This window comes from Dromaius novaehollandiae, chromosome 4 (assembly GCF_036370855.1).
Source record: "Dromaius novaehollandiae isolate bDroNov1 chromosome 4, bDroNov1.hap1, whole genome shotgun sequence".
Classification (NCBI taxonomy): Eukaryota; Metazoa; Chordata; class Aves; order Casuariiformes; family Dromaiidae; genus Dromaius; species Dromaius novaehollandiae.
In genome coordinates, this window is record NC_088101.1 from 57510185 (window position 1) to 57528274 (window position 18090).

Genomic DNA, 18090 nt, shown 5'->3' on the forward strand with positions numbered 1-18090 from the left:
TGCAATATTTCTCAGGGCTGACTGCTGCAGCCTCATGGACGACCGCTGATCCAAGACAGGGTCAGTGAAGGCAGGAGGCAGCTGTCGCCCGGCCTCCAGAGACTGAGATAGCTCCACACCACCGCACCATCAGAGCAAAGGCGTAGATGCCTCGCAGCACTAACACTGAAAATATGTTTCAATTTTGCCTGCTGAAGTTATTGTGGCTCTGAAACAGAAACTGGCTTCTGTTCATCTGCTGACCATTTCTGGCAAATATCAAGCAGTAAGAAGAACAATTACAACTGCAAAACGTGAGTAAGCAGATCTAACATACTTCAGTGCAAGGGAAAAAAAAAGACTACCTATGAAAGGCAAGGAAGAAAAGGCAAGCTCCCAGAGTTTCTTTTAGGCTTGTTCTGATACACTGCTGTATAGTTAAGTAAGAAAGGGCAGAACAAGGACCAACTCAAGACTGACATTGTGGAATGTCAGTGCGTTGAAACACCACCAGACCCTCCAGACCACTTAAGAAATTACATATTGAAATATTTTAGATTTTAAGCATTCTGGGGGGTCTCACTCACAGTACTGTCTAAAAGGAAAAGCACTAGGTCCTGAGGAGCTAAATGAGTTCAGCATAAAGGGCATCAATGTCGGAGGGAGCATCTCTTTGTGGGAGCAGGCTTGCTATACTGGATCTTTAAAAGTACATAATGATAAATAGTAAGAGATCCAAAGGACATGAAAAAGACTGCTTTTACAACAGCATATGCCTTGAGCCAACACAAAATAACAACTTCAGGACATACAAAGGGTACAGGAGGTTAACACGGAAGTCAGGCTGTTCTCAGTCTGACTTTTGGCACAAATGAAAACCTTTGAACATGACCAAATCCATTTACAGAAAGCCTGATAAGATGAACACTGCCAATCTGAAAAACAATAAAAAGTAATGGGAACTATTCCAGAAAGGGCTAATTTACCTTGAGCACAGAATTAGAAAGAAAGAATTTCTACAATAAGAAACCGAGCCTGCACATACACTGGCCAACTGCCCAGACTCCCACATTCAAACAGAGTTTTGCACCATTACACAGCATTTCACTGTGAGTTTGTCAACACTCCAAAGCTACCAGAAGTGTAAGGTGAGAATGGGAAATAACTTCTGTGGCTCAGAAGAATGAGATCCGGCATTATCGGTATTAAACAGCTTGTGTTTCTATTCTGATTTCAAAACCCTTTCACATTGGACATCAATGTGAGCAGCTGGGCTTGTTAGCATGGTGCCTCTTAGAAAAAAGGTTCAGGTTTTCCAGGAATGCTTTACAAAACCACCCCAAAACAATTCCTGAGAATAGTTAAAAGCTACAGTACTTTTAATCTCCGCTTGGAATAGAGAAAGTTCAGAGTCAGACCAAGGCTTTGAATCCTGGCAACGTTTCTTTACTGAGGAGCATCTTGCCAGGTAAACTGAAACTGCAAGTGCTGTGCATCCAACGTGATGCACAAGTGTGGGCAAAACCACAGTAATGTTGATGGCATGGCCTATGACTTTACTGGGAGCTGACCACAAACATGGTTTTAAGGAATGGAATGCACTTCAGAAGAGGTGACTGTCACCTCTCTTCCCATAATTTGAAGAAGTGCAAATCTTCCCAGTAGGTGTGAGATCGCAGAAAAGGACTTCAAGCAGATACAAATTTCTGATATTGGAAAGTGGATATCAGAATTCTTGTAATTGCAGAACTGTGTAGCAAACACAGTCTGCTTTCAGTATACTACAGTAGAAAAGAATGGGTGTAAAGGGGGAATACTGAAAAGGGATAGGAAACATCACCAACACTGAAAAGGGAGAGCCTAAGATTATGCCATGATTTTGAACACACTGCATTTTCTAAAAGCTCCATGCAAGTCTGGGAAAGTGCAGAGAAAAAAAAAATCAGGAGACATTAAATCCATCTAAGACATGAGAAACCTTCTGCATGGTGTCTCATGAAGATGCAACAGAATGCATTGCTAATGATGGATACTATCCATTCAGAGAGAAAGAACCTGGCAGTCAGTATTTGTTGGTTGCTATGGAATATGGAAAATACCATGAAATTCACCCAAATATTTTAATGGCAGATTCCTAAGTGAGTCACAGACAAACCAAAGGAATAATAATCCTGAGCTCTTAGCACATGCAAAGCCTGCGTGGCCCAATTTCAAATACAAAAAATGGTATGGTAGAGAGAGTCACTTCGATTTGGGAAACTCAGCTAGCCACCTCTGTGGAATAGCTCCAAAGAGACTGAAGCAAGCATTCCCTTTGACAGCATACAGCACAACAGCCAAAGCTTTCCCAGGGTAAAAATAAGGAAACTTATAAGATTCAATGATAAAGGTCATACAGAGAAACCTGCACAAAAGAAAACTTTAAGATGTGGTACTACTATCTTAGAAGGAGAGGAAATAAAAATACAAGTGGTAAAAGTGCATAAAATCTTAGATAGATGTAACAGTCCAGTAACTGGTCACATCTGGGACCCAACTTATATTAAGGTCCACCTAAAAATGTGCAATGAGATTTTGGCATGATGTTGTCCTGAAACTCAGGGTACAGCTGCAGAAATCATGGCTAAGGAAATGGGGACAGTCGTAAGTTCCCTCATGAGAACAGAAAAAGGGCAGAAAGCATCCTGGACGGCAAGTTCTGCAGATGCAAGAGGTGTCCCTCTGGACTCATTTTAAGAAGGGAAAACAGGTCATGTATAACACTTTAACAGCAAATACCCAAACACATTGTTTATGAAGTTATTCATGTATTGTTTACTTCGGAGAGAGAAACATCTGACTTTTATGAGGGCTGTTGGAAGGACAGTGACAGGTCACTGCGGTAGTTTGATTTCTACTGATTTACTCAAATCCTGAAACTGAAGAGAAATTCTGGAAAATATCCAAAGTGTTTGGTATATTTTATGAACAAAAGATAAACTTACAAACCAAATGGAAGCAATTTGCATGAATTAAATGACAAAGGAACAGCAAAAAATCAATAGAGAACTATGGAAAGGCAATGAGAAAAAAAAAGTAATATACAAATAATTAAATCTGCACTGCAGAGAAGTCTCACACTGTATGCCATGCCCCCTCTCCTCTTTTCATTCAGTATCACATCTGCAGTTATAAGGATGGACATGCCAAACCCATGCGTTCAATTCAAATGACCTCCATAAGGCTGCAGACATTTCTAAAGATTTGCGTGCAGGATCACCACCATGTCTCTCAAGACCAAAGCTTAGACCTTCTGCAAATTGTCAGAATTACTTGCATGGCTAAGAAGTTGCCCCAAGGTCACTGAAAAAGAAACCCACCTTTACCCATGCTTAACACACGCCAGAGCTCCAGAGCCCATTTACCACCACATCTTAAATATTCATACTACTTATAATTTCTTACCTGAAGAGTTTTGACCTTTCCTAGAATGTTCTCCTGTGACATTGCTTGGATTGCCTGTTCACTCTCTGTTCTCCCATCAGGTATAAAAATACTGTCATGGGAAAAAGCTCGAGTGCCCATAGAATAATGGGAGGACCTGGAAATGCAGTTAAAAGAATAAATAAATACAACAATGAATTTTTGAGCGTGATCCCTCAAAATTCCTCTTTTGTGCATATCATAGCTGCTCTGCTGTATAGAAGTTTCCCTCCCCCTTGTTTCTACAAAAATAAAACTTGCAACATTCTCAAAAAAGAGGTATCCAAACAACTCGCAGTAGCAAAAGATAAAGAGGTCCACGATTCCTTTGCCCACAGTTTTTGACCTTGGAAGAGCATAGAGTGAGGTGTTTTTTATAGAAATGTTGAGAAGTTCAATCAATTTTTCTTAAAAGTCTGAAATATGAATGCTACTTTTAGGATACACGGTGGATGATGATGATGATTAACATGTTTCCATACTGCTTATTTCAGAACGCCTGCATTCATGCTGTAGCTTGGTAGTCAGAGTACAGCATAAAAGAAAAGCAGCAACCATAACACGAAAAGAAGTAGTAGCAATACATTGTACTAACCTACTTCTAAAGTCCTACCTTGTGTAGCTCATGGCTTAGCTGTTCCATATCACCACACTAGTATGATCACATTTATAATAAAACGTTATCATCAAACACCTATGTATAACACTGATACGAAGCACACTACACCAGCCCATGCGGGTTTGATCAGTAACAAACAATGAAAGATGCCCAGGCGTCGCTGTTAAACTAGACCGAGCCTGCCGAGGAAGGGAGGGCATCGCAAATGACAGAGTTCTACGCCTTCTGCAAAGGCACGCGCAAGGGGATTAAACAAAAAGTGCTTTCATTTACCAGAGGTTTTAAAGGCTCTGTAAAGAAAACAGAGAATTAAAGAAAGTTTGGAGGTTGTTACTCTAGGGCTGTTTTGGGGGTTTGTGGGGGGGCGAGTTTGGAAGTTATTTGTTGTCTAGCCTAGAATACCTTAGGGTGAGTGGAAAGCCAGTAAAACATGAACACAACAAAAGCCACGGTAGAAGAAAACTGAACAACCGAGAGGTCTTAAGTCCCGACATTTAAAAACTTATTGGCAAGTCTATGGAATTCATTTAAAGCCTCAATAACTTACAGTCTGGAGAAAAAATAAACTTTTTATACCAGTCTAACTAGCAATCTGCTATATGTGACATAAAAATCTGATTGTGTTAAATATTTATGATTATAAACACATATTTCAGCAAAATCAAGGAAGAGGGATACTTCTAGAGAAAGGGATAAATAAGTAACAGCACCCCCAAAAAAACCCTCACATATTTAAGAGAATCAGTATCTTCTATTTTTCTCCCTTTAAAAAATGTGTTAATACTTTATTAAGTGTCCAAAATAGTTTTCTTCCTCCTTTGAAAAAAATTGTTTGGAATACATTTAATAAATTTTCATCTCACTGTGTTTTGCTGGGGTATGAACATCATCTTTTAAAATAAAAATTATAATCTTTTCTTATCAAGTAGGAATGTTGTATATATTAATATTAACCTTTTATAACCTATTAAATTATAACCTATTGCTGACTTTCATAGTAAAATATATTAGCGATGACCTGAAATTATTGGAAAAAAGCCCCCCACAACCTCTCCCTCTCTCTAGCTTATTAATAAAATACATTTGCTCTCAAAAACTAAACCACCCAAGCTTTTGGCGAAAACACACACAGCTCCCAATATCGTTTCTTCCTATATGCAAGCACAGAAAACTGAAAAACTAATTTTTATCCAAAATTAATATTTCAACTACACACTTCATTTGAAACAAACCAGCACACAATCAAGTACAGAGCTGTTCAGTATTTCATAGCATTTCTAATCATTAAAGAGTGGGAACATTTAATTGATGCTATACTCTATTCCACACTTTTTTTATGTTAAAAAAAACCCCCCGATTGCTGCTAAAGGCAGTGTACCTTCTTTTAGAAACCTTTTATTAGAGAAACCATAAATGTGTATTTTTAAACTGTTTTCTAAAAGGTTTCTATACTGAATCATCATGACTCAGCCTGAACAGAGACCGTGGTAAAACTGCATTGCCTTGGAGTATGTGCGAGAAAGTTGTGTACTTTCCTTGGCCCAGCAGGAATCAGCCCCTGAACCATAGTTTGAGAAATATCCCTTTAATGGAGAGAAAAACCCAACAGAGCTGGCAAAACAAGCAGTTTGACAGGAAGCTCAGTCAAAGCTGGCTCTTCAATGCAATTATTTAGGTTCGTTCGAACTGAAAGCTCCAGAAGTTCAACAAGGACAAAAAAAGTCTGTGGATTCACAATCAAAATGGAGGTGAAGATGCAAAGTTGGACAACCCAGCCCACCCCAACCCCTCCCATTTTCATGGTTCAAACAAAACATGAAATGGCTGTGGGTGCAGAAGGCAATGTCAGTGGGAATTACAATTTACTATTTACTACTGAGCTGAGAGATCTACTGAAAACACATCATCCAGTTCATCCTGTGCTCTAAAGAGGGTGCACACTTTAAAGCTTTTCTAGCAGTATCATGGCGCAGATATTTACGGCTTTGTTTCTTACCTATTCGCTGAGCTTTCTTCTCCCCTTTTGCTATCCCATGGATTAGCATTCTCACAACAAAGAGAAATTTTGTTGCCACACACTTTTAAAAATTAAACAGCTCATGTTTATCCCCAGCCTCTCCCCTTTGTTTGTCACAACTAATTAGTAGGCCATGGTTGCAATTCAAACACTAAAAAAAGAGCTCAATGACTTGCTTGCAAATGGTTCTTGACCTTACTGGGTCGGTTAATGTCTAAGTCAGGAATAGCCAATTTGCAGCTTTTGAGCTGAATATGGCTCACTAGCAGTTCAAACCAAAATACTTCAGCTGACCAACAGCAAGGATGCTCTGGCAATAGTAACTGCACAATAATCTGAATTCTCAACCTGGAAGACACCCAAGACTGCTGAGGTCAGTGCTACTGGACTGTCTGGGACACAGCCGCAGGGGAAGAGCATTCCTGTTCTGCTTTAGGGATCCTGTCTCATCTCCTGCCTGTGAACTAATCCCATGAATCTCCTGACTGTTTGAGATGCACAGTACAGAGATTCTAGGCTATACACAAATTTGGGGTTATGGCTAATGTGGTCAGACTTGTTAAAATATCATGCAAGGCTTCCTTCGGGACACCAGGCCACATGAAACAGCCTGAAAACTCCATATAACCTGTAATCCTAAGAACATCACCACTGAAAGTCCAACCAGCTCAGTATCTTATCTCTGACAAGTGCCCATAGCACTACCTAGGGAAGATTAAGACCATGCCAAGCACGTATAATACACCCCTCTGATACTCTCCCATACTCCAACTGCCTTCAGCTTACATGCTTCCTCATTACAAGATGTAGATGAAGGAAAACACCATCTTTTCATTTTTCTGCTTCATAGAGCTGAGGTCAAACTTATATTTTGAAACCTTTTGTCCATTTTTGTTTCCTTTTTAAACTTACTACCAAAACACACTCCAAATTGTTGGAACACATGAAACTTTTACATGATATTCCACAATGAATTATCCCTAGCCTATCTCCACTGTAGCCCCTCAAACTGTGTTACAGACATATTGGATATTTCAGAACTGTGTGACTGAGCAATTTTGCTAGCCCTCACGTACACTACTTGGTAAAAATGGTTTAAAAATTTTGCTTTAAAGTCTATCTAAACTAAAATACATTAAAAAAATGTATACATCGTAGTAACCTAGTTTCTTTTACAGGTGAGTTTAAGTAGCATTTAAGGTTATTTCCAGGATACTTGAACTTCATGAAAGGTCTCTTATTTTACTCCCTTTGAAACTACATCCTTTCAAATCCTCCCAGATGCAAGTTTGACAGATTATATGACAAAAGTCCTTTTTTCCATCTCTTTTTTCATTCTCATGTTCTAGCTTTAGAAATATTAAATTCCTTTTATGTCATAATACAGTAGGAATAATTGAGTCTCCTCCACTGCTACTACCATTCTTCTCATCTCTGAAGGCTTTCTCAGAAGCCTTTATACAAAAATATCCTCACAAAACATATCTGCAGACTATGTTTAAGAAAGCCATTCCCTCAATTAAAAGGCATGTCAGCACCAGGAATGTCTTTCCATAGACTTACGGTGTGTCAGAGACATGAGCTAAAGTCTTAGCCACAGCTAAAGGTATTACTCAGTTTCAAACTGCATATCAACTTCCAAAAGATCTGGGACTACAGTGGCATCAGTTTATGAGCACTTCTGTTGATCATACTGATGATGGCACTTTGGAGGCTGCATGTGCTGAAAATAATTGAATCATCATCTGACTCACTTCTAGGAACCTGACTGAATTAAATGAATTATGGATGTGCTACAGCAAAATACAAAGCACTTTCAGCAAATCCTTAAACGAGTTATCTCTAGAGATCAGTTGCGACACTGAGTATGGTGTTCTAGTTTCACATCCAATACACAGCTTTTCAAAAGCAATTTTCTCATAGTCAAAGTGAAGTTAATTTTCATTCCTTCTCAGTTTTCTTTACCACACCTTTGTCTCTATTCGTATTCCTGAAGAGAGGTAGGAATACTCAGTTTCCCAGCAATACTAAGAGCATACTTTTCACCTTTTGATTATTAGGATGAAATTCTTCGGAATTACTACTGTTTTTAAGAACAAATGAGAGGTTCTTTGATACATACAGGCTTTGACACAAAAAGACTCCATTGGGACATTTCTTTATTTTGAGGGTACACCAAGGGCACAAAAAAGGACAGCAGAGCCAACCACCCCACAGGATTTTTACAAGTAAAGAAGCCAGTACTGTCAAACAGGGAGCAAGATACGGAGTACAGCTACCACATCACATCTTGACTATGGACATGACATGGACTCCAAATCGTGGTCTAGCTGTAGCTGTAAGAAGAGTTGCCTCAATTACAGCAAGTCCCTAACTTGCTTTCTTCTGCATCAAAATGAATAACTAGCCCAGATTTTTTTTAATTCAGTGCTGGTAAATTCATTCCCCTGGAAAGGGAGAACATCATCTGCTGTATTCCAGATTTCTGGAAGAATCCCAGAAAACCACAGGTAAAACATTACATAGATGCATTTGGTCTATGGAACTAACAACAGCTATATCTTTCATTCTGGCTTGCAAAAACGTCTGTGCAATAAACTCTCTTTCCATTACTCAGTCTTGCTGAGGTGTCCATGTAGGAAATATGAAACAAGTTCCTTACTACAGAAGGAGACCACCCTAAGTCTCACTTCTCTCCCATGACGATCAGCAAGCTAAGAGAGATTTCTTTTTGGATCCCCATCAGTCATCCAGTGCTACGCATCTGTGCCTGTTTAGGATGCTGTCTTATGACAGCTCTAGCTACTCCAAGCCAGGGTGGGGTGAGGTATCACCCTTCATTTCTTTATCCTCCTTCTGCTGCATTCCTGTTACCTCTTCTGTGCCTGCATAGTGCTCACAGTTCACGTCAGTCAATTGAGGGAGCTGACCTGGCTGAACACTAACCAGGAAAAATATAAAACACACAACTTCCTGGTTTGGCTGAGTAAACAGCAGCACAAGCACCACGCCAGCCAAAGGAGGGGGCTGGAACTCACGGCTGGAAAGCTGCTGGAGAGAGCTGGACAACTGCAGTCTGGACTTTGATCAGCTTTTACTGCTGTGGAATTGTACCCTTAAGTGCATGAGAGTATGTGTAGGGGCAATATTGCACTCAGTAAGTTTACCTTGTATTGGTTGCTATTACGTTTTAGACCTCATTTACCACCACATCTACTTGTCCTCTCAAAGAACAAGGAGAGTCCTTCAAAAGAGAAAGTTTTGTCAGCGGGAAACACTGAGCTCTCAGGTCTTGAATAATTCCATGTTAGTGCATTACTGTGGTACAGAAAGCTCACACCACCAATTGCCTCTGCAGTATTTCATAACTGTTCCTCCCACTCCTATACTAAAGAGTTCAAAAATAGGAACAGAAAAATAAAAGAAAAGAAGGAGTTGTTCTATTATTTTATGTCTGTAGAGACTGACTCCAAAAAACCCCCAGTCTCATGATTTTAATTCTTTTAGAATCCCCATAGAAACCAATTCTGTAATTAGAATAGAACAAAACCAACTTTTAATATATGGCCACTTTAATACTGAAAATTTACAAAGCCTGCAAAGCAAAGATGAATGGGTTTTACCTAGGTATCTTTCCTTAGTATAATCCCTTCAAAGGGATCTGAAAGTCACCTACCAGAATAGTGCCTCAGGGAAATGACACATGCAGTGATAGTTTCCCTTTACTTAATGTTTTGTTTTAAAAAAGAAATCCGATTCCAACTATTTTCCACTCCCATGAATGTCCCCAGGGTAGCTAGAGATGAAAAACACACAAAATGCATTTTCTGGTCATTCCAGAGATGTATTAATACTGCAAGAAATGGAAATGGATTCTAGGTCTGAGCTGTATTTTTAGTGTCCTCTCTTTCACCTGTGTTTGTTGTGCTAGAATGTGAGTCTTAGTTCTAAACTATGCCCAGATGGGGAACATTGCCCATGCTGCCACAGCTGTGAGTTAGAACTGTGCTTAGACAGCATGTTATTAATGTTACTGCATTAACAAACTCAAATATGGTCCTTACAAGCTGAACAGACAAAGGAAGATGTTTTAGCAGGGTATTTGAAGGATTCTTTTTCATGAACTTCGGGGTCATTTCTGTGCTCAGTCTAAAGATGTAACTGTATTGCCTTCAAAAGCTGCTGAACGTCAAGACATTAACTCTGGGAAAACTGTGCCATCCCATCATTATACCCAGCAAGGGTCCTACCAATGACTTGTTCTGCAGTCTCTGTATTGTATCTCCACTCATTTTGCAAGGCATCATGCAGCTTTATCTTACACAAAGCTCCAGTTCGGTGTTATCAGGAGACCTGTGCCCTATAAGGTAGATTTACCCTCTTAAAAGTAGAAATCGAGCCTGGTTTTGAGTGGTTGATGCTCTGTAATACATGCTAATAACCTAAATGAAAATCATGATCATTAAGTGCATAGAAATTAATCATGAGAAGGCACTGACATATGGCCAGACAGTATCAATAGTTGTATTTTATATTCTTGACATTTGAGTTTTATGTAGTTTTTCACCAAATCCTCCAAGCTCAGAAAGTCTCAGCAAAGCAAAGAAAGGTATCACTCTAGTTTCCAGTAATTCTGTGAGTGAATCCCTAACATTGAACTCCACAAGCTTGAGGAATGTGGACAGTTCATCACTTCTCACAGAAACATGCACACTGATAGAAGGAACAAGTCTCTAAATGGTCCAAATTTCAAACTGATCTGGCAATTGACTGAATGTGATGATACTATTATATAAAACAGTAGCATACATTTACACAAGATTTGCTCTAAAATGTGGCCAAACGTACAGAAAAGGAAGAGAAAAGTCTCTAAGCCAGTCTTGGCAGGAATAAATGCTCTACAGTGATTGCATTTAGGTTATATAAGAACGAAAGAAAGAGGAAAAGAGAAGCACATTACGCTACAGATGACAACTCTGCTTGGTTCAGGATCCCATCTCTAGCCCTTACCAGTTGCTGAAAAGGTGGTTGCCATGCAGAATCAGCAAGGAAGGAAAGAACATGCTGATTAGCAGGGGGAAATGCAATGGAAACACCTAAAAGGGAGGCAAAGGAGGAACCAAGTGGACAGTAGGGCAGCCTAACCTTCCAGGGAGACTAAAGCAAGACAGCACATGTGATGGAAGAAGTGGAGAACATAATAAAACAAGTTCTGGAATTACTGAGGTGAAAGTGAAGTTAGTCATGGTTAGGGTTGAGGAACAAAGACAAGTAAAAAGGAGACAGACAAAGACTGGGATGGGCTATAAAATGTAGAGGATAACTGCAAAGAAAAAGCTTACTGAAAGAGGCATCAGAATCGGACACAAACTATAGTGTACCTAACGAGGTACCTTCACGCTCAAGTGTTGGCTGTAAAAATTAGCAGGTTGATGGTATTTAGTGTAAATTACTAGTAAGTGGTAAAATTACAAGTGGTGAAAAGTCCTAGTTCACATACCAGAGAGCAAAGGTTCTAGACCACAAAGGCTTAGTCAAGTTGGTTATATAAGGCAGGAAAGCAAAAGCTGAGGTGGCAGGTATGGATAAGATCAAAAAAAATGCTGACCATGATGTTAGAAGCGTGTATTATGTTCTGTCAAGTCACCTGGGGCCATTTCAGGTAGGCTTTGCCTACTCCTTCCCCATGGCCACATGCCACTTGGCACCTGTCAGAAATAAGCCACCTACAAAGTGGTTGTAGCTCTTATTCCTGTGCTGCCCAGCTGCAGTATAAATTAGAAAAAAAGAGAATTCTAATTTCACTACTGCCTGTATCGAATCCTCTAAAAGGATCCATGCAAGTGAAGAACTGGACAGAGCAAAGCTCTTCTTTGCAACTTCCTTTTCTGTCTTGGAACATCCCTTCACTCCCACAATACACCTCATTACCCAGCTGATGTCAGGAACAATTGAGGAAAATCCAAGTGTGCTTTGTTTCTAAAAGTCTTGCAATATCAGTGTGTCACTTTGCTTTGCTTGAGCTTGAAGAAATACTGAGATCAGAGCACTGCTAAGACGAAGACTCCAGAAGCTGCACACCAAGCACCACTGCGCCAAGGCTCTTCCACCGGAGTCAGGAAGGCACTCACAGTGAAGCACTCACAAGGAAAATTAGAAGACTGACAAAATTCAGAAAACAAGCTAACCCAGAAAAAAAGAAAAGCCCAGTGGACAAAAATTGGATATCACTGAGAAAGGGTATTTTGGGAGCTCTTAAAGCTTCAAGCAGGTAGAGAGATCATTTACTGTTGCTATAGACTGATTCATACGGAAGTGCCCATTGCTACATCCCCATAGAAAGGTGTCAAAATAATGGCTCAAATTGTCCAAGGAGGAACTAGAACAGCTCTGCTGGAGCCAAAACACAAAAACCTGGTGACTCCATAGGTCTGGTTATTTTCATGTTTAGCCAGCAACTTTAGTTCACAGGGATTTATGCATGTATAAGTATACTACCAGCTAAACAACCAATAAATCAAATAAAGTTTCTTTATTCTTCCTGTTTTAACAAGGCAGATTCTACAAGCTATCATTTATAGGTTGCTGGGTTTCCCTCCTCCCAACCTCCGTATTTAGAAACTAAACAGCTGAACTGTTGGTGAGTCATTCTCATAAGATCAAATGCTCTAGTAGTCATGCACCTGTAGAGGAAACAATACACATATATCCCAAGCTTATATACTAGGCTTAGAGTTTGAGCTGGAGGTAGAAGCAAGACTTCACCTTATGAAGCTTTGAAAATACCATGAGCTGTTCTTGGAAATTTTGGCACAGATTGTATGCCATTAGCTACTATGATATATCTGCTTTATAAGATTCCATCTAAATGACATCCAGAAAACAGACTGCCTGTACCTTGAGTTCAGACCTCGAATAAAGTCCTCTGCATGGCTTGGATCAGGAATTTGAAATTTCATGTCCTGCTATTGATTCTGCCATCTGCACCAAATTTAATGTTTACAGGTAATGCAGGACAACGGCAAGAAAAAAAGACCATGTCTATCCTACTGTCTTCACTACTACCCCTGCTCCATCACCCCCACCCCAAAGTAACATGGGAGACATTCTGCAAGTGAACTACAATACATATTGAAACGACATGGAAATCCGAGCTACCAGGTGGACATGTCATCAGAGCAGGGGCTAGAATGGCTCAAGAGGCAATGTTAAGTCCAGAAAGAAAAAGGCAAAAGTATTTTCTTCTGATCATTATTTTTTGCCTTACTTAATCAATCACCGCATATTCTTTCAAGGTACATATCAGGTAATTACTTGAGTAATAATAAAAGAGTCACTGCAGAGATAAGGAATACATAGTCATATTCATTTTTCAGGCCAGTCTCTATGACAACAAAAGTGAATGCCATTGATCAGCAGCTAGTAAGGAAGGCCATGTTTGCCGCAGATGAGTTGTTCTCATTCACATGGAATGCAAAATGAAAATTAAACATTCAAAAACTGAAATGGAGATACAGGAGATAAGGATTATTTCATAGTGAATAAACTATCGTCTCCTAGCTGGCTTATATAATATTCTGTCGCTGGAGGAGAAGTCCACAAATGTCTGCAAAAATCCCCAAGTTGAACACACTGTTTACAAAGTCAGATTAATAATTTTATTTTCCAATGTAAATGCTCAGTGCAGAACAATCACAAAAAGGACAGTTGATGTTCTAGAGTCTGGAGCACTGAACAAGCCTCTCTTATCTCTAACTTCTAAGACAACAAGTATAGGAACACAGGTTCCATTCTGCAGCGTCCCGACATAACCTGCATTTTATTTGGCTTACATATTCTCCCAAAGGTGTGATATTCTTACTGTCCAAACAAGTTCACGCAAGTAACAAAGTTCACACAGGCTAAAAACAGACAAGATGTTGAAAGTAACCCCTAGTGCTGGATTTTTTTTTCTTTTTTTTTTTTTCTTCAGTGATGATGAAAAATAAAAAAGGGCTGGAACACTGTGGCTTCCTTGGCATCACTTGTTGCCAACATCCCCTCTTTGCTTAGAGCGGACCTACTCTTTGCTTGGTCCTCCTCCTATCAGTAAAGGATTCATAGAATGACTCCTTGTTATCCTTTACATCCCTCTTTTATTTATCATTAGTTTTCACTTTCTGTATGTCTATTTATGAAATTTGAAGTCATTAAAGAGATCATGATTTCGCTTCCTATCCTTTCCCTGCCTGACAATTTGTGTTTGTGCCCTTTGGGCCCATTTGGGCACAAAAATCAAAACTAACTCAAAATTAAATCTATACTTTACAGGTAAAATAACTCTGAAGTAAACAATAATGGCTATCCAGAACTTATTGCAGGTACCACAATACAATCGACTGATGAAGCCTTGAGTGTGTTTTTTTCCCTTCTAAAAATATTTTGAAAGAGGCCAGTGGTGGCCAAGCATCTACCAACAAATTTGGTGGTACCTAGGCACCCCATCCCATGGAAGCCCTATTCATGTATCACTAACATTCTTTCTGCCACTGCCCTTAACATCTCTTAAGCAGAGAGAAGACAAATTTGATGAGTAGTATGAAAAAAAACCTGATGACTAGGATGAAACCACAAGCTTCTTTTCACCCTGAGACTGTCTGTGGTGTTTGGACTCAGGTGTAGAAGATCAGTGAAATGACCCATGAAACCTCTTACAAAAACTACCTTTAGCAAATTACTAGATAAAGGCCTTTCAAAATGGCAATAAAACACTTCCTCCCCCCCCCCCCCCAATCCTTCTGCTCTTCTCAAACTGAAAGATTCACTTCTAACACTGGCAGGCTGGACATTCAGGAGAAATTCAGGAAACTTCTCTTCATCAGGAGACTGCCACTCATACAACTTGCAACTCTCTAAAAGCTGTGTGGTCTAACTTGCACTGCATCTTTGGCACTGTGTCTCAGTTCACCAGCCCAAGGTCTCCATCCTGCAAGCTTCCAGTCATAGGCAACAAAAGTCCTGATGCAGCTTGGGAACACAGCATGTTCTCTGAGCCAGCTTTAGTCTATAAACTGTTTACTGCTTACTTTGCTTATCTATATAGTCCAATGATGAGAACTGTGCAAAATATTTGCCTTAAACCTTGAAACCACATGAAGCATATCTTCAAGTGTAGACACTGGTACACAAAGTAGTAAAAGATTTTCCTTCAACTCTGCATATGTCCAGTTTACATTTCTACAATTGAAATTTCCTGGCAAGATGTCAGGACAATTGTCAAGGAAATTTTGAAGTTCTATTTGTAAAATTGTCAGAAACCACACTTTATATTTGCATGGCAATGTTTTTGGCTTTCACAATCAGGGAAGTAAAACAATACAATTATATAATCTCTCTGAATTACCTGATCAAGTGCAAGAAGGATTCACAGCTTGAAGAGCAAATACCAAGTTTGCTTGCCAAAATGAGACATTTTCAAAGAATTAATACATTCAGTGAAATCAGTCTGCCTATGCATGCAATCCCCACAAGAAGAAAAGCAGCTGAATTCATTAGATGAGTTACCTGCTGCACAGTTTTGCATCGTTCTATTAGGGCAAGAGCTGGGTGACTTGCAATCCAATCCCAGTATCACTTCATGCTTACAAAGGTTCAGCAAACACTAGGCAAAGCTGTTTACGAGAATGGAAATCTCGCACACCTTCTTCTTCACAGGCAGTCTTCCTCAGCACATATAGAGAAATAAGATCTTTAGGTGACCTCTCCCTAATGAAGAGGACTTTAGGAAGGACACCTGAGAACAGTTCTATGTGGATTAGTCAGAACTTCTTGTGGGCTTACAAATAAAGTGGTCCCATTTCATGGACACACACGTTTGAGAGACTCAAGTTTGCTAAGAGACTTTTCCTTGGGGGGGGGGGGGGGGGGAATCAATGTTGTCACACTTGAGCCTTAAAGACCTGACAGGCACAGGTCTGGTTCCGGTTCCAGGTCCTTTGAAAGCAGCTGCAGGGTCTGCATATTGCACTCAGAGTCGAAGTAAGGGTTCTCTGCCTTACCCTCTGGAAGCAAAACGCATTTCCCTGGCTGCCTCTGCACGCCAACTGAGAAAGACAAATTTTTTGCAGGGCACCTACAGGGGCCCTTTCAGGTACTGCCTTACAATGCTTGCTTAGTGTCAGCTGTGACAAATAACAAAACAAACATAAAACACTATGAAGTGCCAAATCGTAGTCTCAGAACAGAAGCTTCTAGAGACTCTGCCAAGCTTCACAAATGCAATTTAACTTGTTCTGCAATAACCACTTCTACCTTCCCACTCTTATGGTTAGGACAGAAAGTTAATTAATACAGTTTTAACTTTGTAAACTTGAGAAAGGCAATATAAAAGCAGGAAAAAGAATTCCAGTCTTTCACAAGGAAGGGCAGGACAAGCTGCAGTAGCAAACCTCCCGCTTGGGAATGGCAAAATGAGATGGATGAACATGTAGGTTGAAGTGTGCATACATCAGGATACCAAGCAAGTTAATTGTATCTGGAAGGATAGGAAAAGCTATAAGAAAGAATGGGCAGGCAGGTCTCAGAGCTGACTCGGCTATTGAAGCTGACAGTGTACATGAATTATCGAAACTGCTCTCGGGATGTCTGCATCACCCAGCGCAGTCCGCATTAGAGATTCCCGGGTTAGCCCTGAGCAGGCTCGTAAGCCAACATAGTACACAGGGAAATTCTAGCTTAGTTCTTGGAAGCAGTACAAGCGCTATTTAGCCTATATTTATTTCTTTCCTTGTCTCTACTTTCCTGAAGCAGTTTCTGTCCTTAATTTCTTTATAAAATAACAACTGCCCCCCCGAATAAAACAAAAAGCCCATATGAAACATCTGAAAACAAAAAATTGATGTATTTTACACTTAATGAAGAAACATGGCTTCACTAAGCTAGTGAGACCATTCCCAAACCCTTTTGCTGTAAAACTAGAACTTTGAGTAAACTTTTCAAAACATATGATCTTTGCACATTCTTAAGTGTTTGATGCAGAGGATTTTATAAAACAAGGTAGGATTTTAGTTATATGAATATACTACTAGTTATTTATATTTGTTCTGCTCCATTTCTATATGAATAACAGAAGGTATGCTAATTTATTTACTGGTAGACAGCTTGCACAGAACTTTGTAACTTAGATAGGTAACCTCTGCAGGTAAGATACTAAAATTTGAAATGATATTAAGAGCAAAAAAACATAATGGAATGAAAGCTGCTCTGTTGAAAACAGCAAAGAAAAGAACAGCAATGCTAAGATCCGCAAAGCCATCTAATACGCTGCACTGAACATCATCTATGTTCTAGGCATGTTATAAAACGGATAACATGGCAAATACTACCCACAAGCCCATTATTGTCAAATCCCATGCACATTTGCACCATGAAGCCTGACAGGGAAAACAGAGTTTTGCCTGAGAGAATATTTCTAGCAGGCTAAATCAGAAGCACCTCTCATGAATCCCACAGGCAGAAAGAAATGTTCCACTTCGAATGCGACTTGGGACCTTTCTCGTTTGGCAATCCTCTGTGATTTAAATTGTGCAATCTGATTTATTCCACTAGAGACTTACATTTAATGCCTTTATTTATTAGAAAAAGAACTTTCTTATGTTTAAAAATACAAGCATTTAACAGTCTTACAGTGGTCTGACACCTGTAACTTCATTACACTGTTGTGGAATAAGGTAAGTTCCCACACTGCTGTGTGTTTCTCGGCCTAGCGCTGAATTTTCAGTGACCCTGAATGGGAGATTCCAGATAGTGAGGTGATGCTCTTTGTTTTGCTACTGTCCTCCAATTTGCTGTGGGGACGAAGGGTACTTGTGTAATTTCCTACAATCACTGGATGCCATGCGTACAGGTAATGCAACACATAAGCAGTCAGTCATGTCTCTGCCTACAATGTGGCTATACCTAGTCCTGATTTTCTAAAAAGTTGGAATATGCAAAAAAGGCATACAAGTTTGCACTGCAGAAACCAAAGGGGAAA

General features: G+C 39.7%; 1 protein-coding gene across 1 annotated transcript in view; it reads right to left on the reverse strand.

Annotated features, from left to right (window-relative positions):
* Nucleotides 1-18090, reverse strand: part of CRACD (capping protein inhibiting regulator of actin dynamics) — a 138988-nt gene that overhangs the window by 25028 nt on the left and 95870 nt on the right. Inside the window, exon 5 of the mRNA XM_026093775.2 lies at nucleotides 3424-3559. Coding sequence (XP_025949560.2) covers nucleotides 3424-3559 — 136 coding nt within the window. The remainder of the gene's footprint in view (nucleotides 1-3423; nucleotides 3560-18090) is intronic.